The sequence below is a fragment of the Podarcis liolepis genome (genome assembly GCF_965112155.1).
Source record: "Podarcis liolepis genome assembly, chromosome: 3".
NCBI lineage: Eukaryota > Metazoa > Chordata > Lepidosauria > Squamata > Lacertidae > Podarcis > Podarcis liolepis.
This window is the reverse complement of record NC_139557.1, coordinates 31124299-31132227: the sequence shown is the minus strand read 5'-3', so window position 1 is coordinate 31132227 and position 7929 is coordinate 31124299. Positions and strand designations below refer to the sequence as shown.

At 42.4% G+C, this 7929-nt stretch overlaps 1 protein-coding gene across 5 annotated transcripts in view; it reads right to left on the bottom strand.

The window, feature by feature from the left end:
* Nucleotides 1–681: 681 nt before the first annotated feature.
* GRHL1 (grainyhead like transcription factor 1) overlaps nucleotides 682–7929 on the bottom strand; it is a 62207-nt gene continuing 54959 nt past the window's right edge. For all 5 annotated transcript variants that reach the window (XM_083495584.1, XM_083495585.1, XM_083495586.1 and 2 more), the window contains exons 15-16: nucleotides 5373–5437; nucleotides 682–3825 (exon numbers count right to left, since the gene is read on the bottom strand). In XM_083495584.1, the coding sequence (XP_083351710.1) occupies nucleotides 3711–3825; nucleotides 5373–5437 (180 nt within the window). In that variant the 3' untranslated portion in view covers nucleotides 682–3710. The remainder of the gene's footprint in view (nucleotides 3826–5372; nucleotides 5438–7929) is intronic.

Genomic DNA, 7929 nt, shown 5'->3' with positions numbered 1-7929 from the left:
TGCTCTGGTCGGTGTCTTCATTTGCCCAAGAGGACCCTTGAATTTCCGTTAACATGGGAAGGAGGCGTCAAGCCTCTTACAGGATGCTGAATGCCTACTGCCTCCTTCCCGAAGCCAAGCAGACTTGGGGAAGGTGGCAGGAGGGCTCTTGGAACCCCCCCCCCACTGGAGTATTGTGCCTCCCAGTGCTATTTTTTCTGGGGAAATAGCACCTGGAAGGAACTCCCCATGAACACCTCCCTTGTTCTCTTATAATGGCAATGGCACCCACCTGAGAGGTGAAGGAACTGAGTTCTGGCTGAAAAAAAGTCTGGTGGCAGCCAACCAAAATATTTTTTGCCTTCATCTGATAATTGTCCATTGGCCCCATCTCACCACCCTAATAATGGAAATAGTGGCTTCCAAGTTTTAGAAAGGACTCTTCATACATCAATACATGCAAAATAATTGGCGGGTATTAGGACAAAGCTACAAAGAGCATTTTTTGTGTGCTCTTCACCAATCCCTAGTTTCCACCATTCTAGATCATAAATGCTAGTTAAGGAATTCCCACATTGATTGAAGCTGTGAAGGTGAACAGTAACACAGTTTGAGATATCTGCAGGCATTGTATTGGCTTCCCACCCTCCAGGGAAACGTTTAAGTAATAATTATAAACATTGCGTAAAGGTAACAGAATGGTTACAAACTGACATATAAAATTTAATAGTTCTTGCTTTTACAGTAATTTTTCAATTAGACAGACAAAAAATAGCAGACAGGACCAAAATCAACTTCATAGAACATTACAAATATGGCTATAGTTAAGCCCCATGTCCCCGAAAACCAATCAGTAGTTTAGGCATTGTATATAAATAAGCATCAATTCAACCTTTTACACAAAAAAGACTGATCCCCCCCCCAGTCCATTCTACTTAATGTAGGAAAACTTCAGTTTTCATCAGACATAAAATTATGCACTTAATGTGTGTGTGCGTATAAAAATTACCTTGTCATATGAAGTGTAAACTGCAGCATATTCAAAGGTTGCTGTTTTTGATAACAAGATTTGCTCTCTTTTTTTTTTTTAACCAATAGCTGTTTGGCCGTTCAAAAACCTGTGTAAGTTTTCCCTGTAGGAAAGGTGCTTTTTGGGGTTCATTTCCACCTATATAGTTGATTTTTACACATTTCTTTCTTCAGGGTTCCGCTGCTAGGCAACTCACATGCAGAACAAACAACGGTCACAACGGAGAAGGGTATCTACTGTTCATTGAACTGAGTGCTGTTCAACATAGCAAAGAGCATAATGTGCGGTGTTACAGGCAAAACTCTGTACTAGCATTGAGAAATCACCGGCCCCATCAGCGCTAGACATTTAAAGCAGGATCATACCACCTTAAACAGTCATGACTCCCCCCCCCCAAGACTTATGGGAGCTGTAGTTTCCTAAGGATGCTGGGAGTGGTTAAGTGACCCCCTATTCCCTCTCACAGAGCAATAATTTTCAGAGCGCTTTAACTATTGCTGCTGGAAAAACCCCATTAAAGGGCAGCAGCTATTTTGATATTTCATGCTTGGTAGATCTACGTGGGCCCTCTGTGGCGTGGGCATCAAAACTAAGACATGTAATCATGTGGGAAGGTGAAAGATACACCTGGCAAATTAGGCCCCCATAAAGTTTCCTGTTTGGGCCTCATCTTTGCTGCTTCTTTTAAATATCTGAAGTATATCAAAGATTACCAGTATATCAAAGCCGCCCAGAGAAGCTGGTGTAACCCAGTACAATGGGCGGGGTACAAATAATAAAATTACTACTACTACTACTACTACTACTACTATATTCAGTCAGGCACTTGGGATTCTTTACATCCAAGTTCAACAATATCTGCAGTTCTACTAGTAAATAAGACTTCTCTTGAAAACATGGCTTAATAACATTTGGCATCAAAAACAAGATGAGTAAAACACTTTCCATCCACGATCATGGTCACTGTAAATCACAAACAGCACCATATATCCGTTAACTAACTGTGAAGCTAACATGAGGCCCCATATGCATAATGGTGCATCACTGAAATGATGAAACTGCGTGATAAAAGGCAACGAATGCATGCATTTAGACTATCTTCTTTCTTTTAAGTCATGGTATGAATGAGCCTCACGGGTCTTGCACATAACCACTTTGTTCCTTCCTTGGCACAAGCCATCACAAAACTTTAAACAATGGCTTCATATTATGGCTTGTTCCGAAGCCGCTAACCACACTTTCCTTATTCAGACGTAATGGGAAACTGTAGTTGACCAAATACATCCTAACTTGTTCATTCACTCATGTGAAAGGAGGTGTGAAGCAGCCATGAGGTTTGTTTGTATCTTGTAGGTCTAGATCTGCCACCCTTATGCAGACTAGAGGATGGATCTACACTTGTTGTTTACAACGTTAAAAATGTGTTATTAAAATGCAACATCAGATGGCACTGCAGAGCAGTGAGCGACCGACTGTGGAAAATTGCTATTCAGTGTTATACAATGTGTGTGGGTTTTAAAAAAAAAATGCTTAGCAGGTCAATGTAGGTCCGACCTGAGATCCCCAAATAAACACTGTGCCAAACACAAGGTGGGTCATAGTGAAGTTCAGAGGAAAAAAATGGTGAGAGGTAAACTGGTTTTTATGGTCCTGAGGTTCAAGACATCAAATCTTATCTTCAAGGAGGGTACACATGACCTATATCTCTTCACATTTGCACCTTTGGAGAAAATATAGACTCATCCTTACTACTGCTTTCTACCGGACTGATACATTACTTCTAACCTTGAACTTTATTAATTTACATGGAGACAGTCCCACCTTATCACTTGATGATAAATATTAAGTATGCTATGCTAAAACTCACCCCCCCCCCGCAATTCCCCCTTACAGGAGACTGAACACACGCAGCATAAATTTAATTTAGAACCGAGGCTGCTTTTCTCAGTGTATTATTTATATAAATACAGTTCTTCCCAATGGGCTTCACCACATTTATTCAATCTATATTTTACACACACATACACACACACACACACGGATATCTTATGTATCTTGTCTTACATATATATATATATGTATATATATTATATGACTTATATGTACATATTTACAACCCTTCAAAATACACTGTATTTATATACAAATACAGCTCACCAAGGGGATCCATACAGTAATTTAAAGGAAGTTCTTCATAAAGCAAGGCAGTTTCACATCCCTAAGATGTTGAAGAAGTAAATGATAGCCGTATGCCATATTCGGTCGTAAACATCATACGAGTCCAGCGTGTCTGGAACTCCTGTAAGCATCAATTGGAGTTTTTTTTGGGGGGGGGGAGCCTAGTAGGAGACTCTAAGCTGATTAAGAAACACATACACATTTAATAAGCAAAGGGGATATGCAGGTAACTGCATAGTGCTTTAGTAAAAATATTCTGGGGTGTGTTCCCCCCCCAGGAGTGGGGGACTTGGAATTCCAATTCATTGTCTTTTGTTTATCTATTCCAAGTGCAGCGTTGCTCCCAAGAGGACAGAAATGTTGGAAGCGCTGTTAAACAACAGCCAAAATATACTCTTCCCTGGAAGAACGAATGGCTTCTTCCCTAGAGACACATTTAAATCCTGAGGACAAAAGTAATGAGAGGTTTTGCATTCACCACCTTCATTTAAAAGCCCCGCAAGAGGCCCCAACGAGCTTGGTTTTAGATCTCGGTGAGAGTGAGCTTGTAAGATCCAGCCGCCTCTTCAATCTGTAACTGGAAAGTATCCTCGTTGGAATAGTGCTTCACAATGTTATCGTCCATATTCACCAAGATGCTAAGGAAATAAGAGAGTATTAAAAATGGGACGCTTTAAAGCCTAGCAGAAACACACCCAGTGGGGCAGCACAAAGCTAGGCCAACCCTATGGGCATCATCATCATAATCTTCTAGGTCGACCTAACAAAATACACTTCTGTGATGAGCAAAACAGGACCCAGGTCTCACGGGGAAAGTTACATTAGGTCTCAAGGTTCTCTTTGTTCTCTTGCCAACTGATGGAGGGAGTATTGGGGAAATTTATGGATTTTTTTTTCCCAAATAGGGGCTGCTTTTTAGCAAACCACAAAACAGATTGAGACCAGTTAGAGCAGCGTTTCCCAAACTTGGCTCTCCAGCTGTTTTTGGACTACAACTCCCATCATCCCTAGCTAGCAGAACCAGTAGTCAGGGATGGTGGGAGTTGTAGTCCAAAACACACACACACTGCTAGAGAACCAAGTTTGGGAAACCTTGAGTTAGAGGTTCAGCCTGCCAGACAAAATCTGGCAAACACTAACATACTCAAAGTGCTTGTTGCCATGATTCCCTTAGGTCCTTGCTACCCAATGAGGAGGAAAGCTACCTATAATTTCAAATTTGCAGTTACATCTATGCTTACTTGTTTATCAAAAGAAACAGTTTAAGGACCAAACATGTGATAAGAACAGAGGCGGGTTTATGGCAGCGTGGCTGGTTCCATCGCACTGGGGGCTGAGCCTAGGGAGCGCCATAGAGTGTCACAACCACAACATAGTGAATTGAGCAGAATGCAAGAGGCTCTGTGTGTGTGTGTGTGTGTGTGTGTGTGTGTGCGTGCCAAATTTTGACACCATGCAAGACATTGCTGAAATTTATCAAGTGAGGTGGACTGCAAACATGTGCGATATAGAAAAGCTGTTCCCTTTCACAGCAGTGCTGTGGGCCTCAGATTCTCTATTGACAATGACCTAGAGCAGCGGTTCCCAATTGGTGGTCCTCAGACCCCGGGGATCCGCATAACCCACCCAGGGTGTCCATGGCACAATTCACATAACAAAAACTACCACAGAGATTTCAAAATTTGTCAAAAAGTAGGCTTGGCTTTTGAAAAACCAGGGGGTTCGCAGTACTAAGCTAATTGGGAACCATTGTCCTAGAGATACCACTTCATCTTGCTGAGAGATTATTTCTGGGTATTCTGACAACATGCAATGAGTACAAGAAAGGGATATGTTGTTGCTGCCTTGAGAACTAAGTGGTGATTTCTTTTCCCTTATCAAAACTATTTATTAGTGAAGAGTAAAGACTTAGCACACAACCCAGGGTTGTTCTCTCTCTCTCCAGCAGCTGAGGAATCATGCAGTGAGGGTGAGTTCACTTAGATTAGCTCACTTTTGCATTCTAATTCTGTGTGGCAGCTGTACTCTCAGAGCTCAATATCTTGGGGAAACAGTATTGCTCCTGTTCAAAACAGGTTCAGTGTGGGGAGAAGGCAGATCTGTGTACAGAGAGTGTGAAAAACAACATGTAAGATGCAATATCTTGCCTGCAAAGCTGCAGGGATACTATTTTCAACATACTCACCCTTTTTTACATTTCTTGAAGACTTTCCCAATTTTATCCAAAGGGACATCGTATTTGTCAGATATCTAAACAAAGCAAAAAGGAAAACAAACGCAAAAATGAAGTAATAAGACATGAAAGAGTCCTCACAAATTGCATTTGGAGTTTGCGCTAATATTCACACTATGTGCTAACCATAGTTCAGGACTGAAACCATGGTTTAAACTTCCAAACACACAGCAGTGAAACCAAGATGCAGAGAAGCTTGTCTTCTCTCACAGTCTATCCTGTCAGATTTATAAGTTCATTCTATGGCAGAACATCCTCTGCCATAGAATGAACTTATAATAGCTTGGTCAACTATGGTTGGCTCGCTTGCTATACATTCAGTGGTCAGAGATTATGGGATGTGCAGTCCAACAATAATCTGGAGATCCACAGGTTGAGCATTCCTGCCCTACAGAAACCAAAAATTGGTAAAATATTTAAACTATTGGCAATAATGAACACCTTTTGCTTTCATAGTATCCAAACCTTCTATTCAAGATGGTAAGCTTTACAAAAGAGCACAAGAGTTCATAGTGGTTTTTAAGCAAGAGATTCCTACTGTGAGAACTGAGGGTGTGCGGGCTCGTGAGAGAACAGTATATGTCAGAGACTCCACCTGGCTCTCCACAAACATCTGAAATAGTTGTAAAAACAAATGTACACCTTCCATCCAGACCAACAGCCTGTTCTCACAGAGGCCAGCTAGATGCCTATAGGAAGCCAGAAGTGGACTCTTTGCCTAAACCTATTTCCAAGTTGGTGACCATCAATACAGTGAGCTCCGTATTTTAATTACATGCTGTGTTCTAAGCAAACCAAGAATAAAGCAAGCAAGAAGGACACTGGGAATGCCATAAAACGAGAGTAGTAGGCTCTAGCCATCCTGTCCACAGACCCCCTCAGAAAGTCAGAGTCACAAAGCAGACTGGGCAGCTTGCGGAAGATCTACAGTCTCACCCAGCTGAGTGCTCAATGGTGACAGAAGAACATACCTGAAGACCCTGGGAAATGGAGAAAGGATTCCTCCCCCGCCCCCAATATACAAGATGGCGGCCCAAGGCCATGAAAGGCACTACACAGCAGTTCACAAAAGAAGAGTCTGCTGGATCAGGTGAATGACCCACCTAGTCCAGCATTCTGTGCTTGTGGGAAACCAGCAAGCAAGACTCAAGCACAAGACCACTCTTCTCTCCTGTGGTTTCCAGAAGCATTGCTGCCACCAAACTCTGTAGGCAGAGCATAGCCATTGTGGCTAGTAGCTATCAACAGCCCTGGTTAGAGGATATTTTTGGGTTTGTTCTAATCTCAGCACCAAATGCCAATGTTCATTAGATGGCAGGGCATTTTGTAGCAGCATAGTTTCTCCATACTTGTGTTTTGGTTTCCAATTGAGGGAAGCTTATGTTGCAGTCATCGAGTTATGTCGATCACTCCCCACCCCCCACACTTTCTCAGCCAAGTTTACACAAGGCACAAGGTTTGGAGCACCTCTTGCATGCAAGACATTTCAAGCTGCTGTGAAGAAATCTCAGATCAGGGGCTGGAATCTGAAACCCAAGGGCAAAAGCTTCTGAGCCTTCCCAAAGGCTTGGTTCAACTCCATAATCCTAGCTGGATGAATACGCAAGGCAGACAAGCAAAGGCAAACAGCCTAAGTTACAGGATGGGCAGAGGGTATGCCTCTGGGTGGGTCTGCAAGAGTTTCTGATTCCCATCTTCTTCTTCTTTAAAAAAAGGAAAAATAAAGGAAAACCAGGAGTAGGGTTTTCTGTATGAGCTGTGAGGTCAGTTCTGGTTAAAAACAAATTCCCAGGCTGAGCATTAATTCAGGGATGCTGTGTTCTTTCATTCTAAGTGTGCGTCTCCTCTGGTGAGCCACTGTTTTGCATCTGGTTCCAGGCCAAGGTGTTTAGATTAGGAAACAAAGCAGATTCTTCTAAGCATGAAGTCTGTCTTGGACTACAAATCCCACCATCCCTGACCATTGACTAGGCAGATGTGAGTTGCAATCCAGCAGACATCCAGAAGACACCATGTTGGCAATTGTTGAGGTATTCCAGTTAAATATAACCTAGCTCATACATGTCAATGCAAACCTGAATTCAGGGGATATAGTAATGGGGGTGATCAGGATTACTGGATAGCAGAGATGTTGTGACGGGGTGGGCCCAGGGAGACCAAGACCCATTTGTGTGTGAGAGACGGGCCTCAGAATTCCTTGTCGGACACACTGCATCCCACAAAATGCAGTGTCAATGAGAAAGACGCACACACAGCCTCCCACCAATGTAATTTTACTCCGAGACCTACGTTTGCAAATTAGCATCTGCAGGTTTTGTGCAAATTTATGTCATGGAATCTGGTGCTTTGAAGCTTTGAAGCCACCTAGCAACACCCTAGCAATTGTTTTGGAACTGGATTCCTTTTGAGAAATTGACTGGGAGTGAAATGAGCTGCAGTGGAACCGATATAAAAATTAGAGACCCAGGGTGTTGATTTTGCGAAATGTTTCAATATTAATTGCATTCAA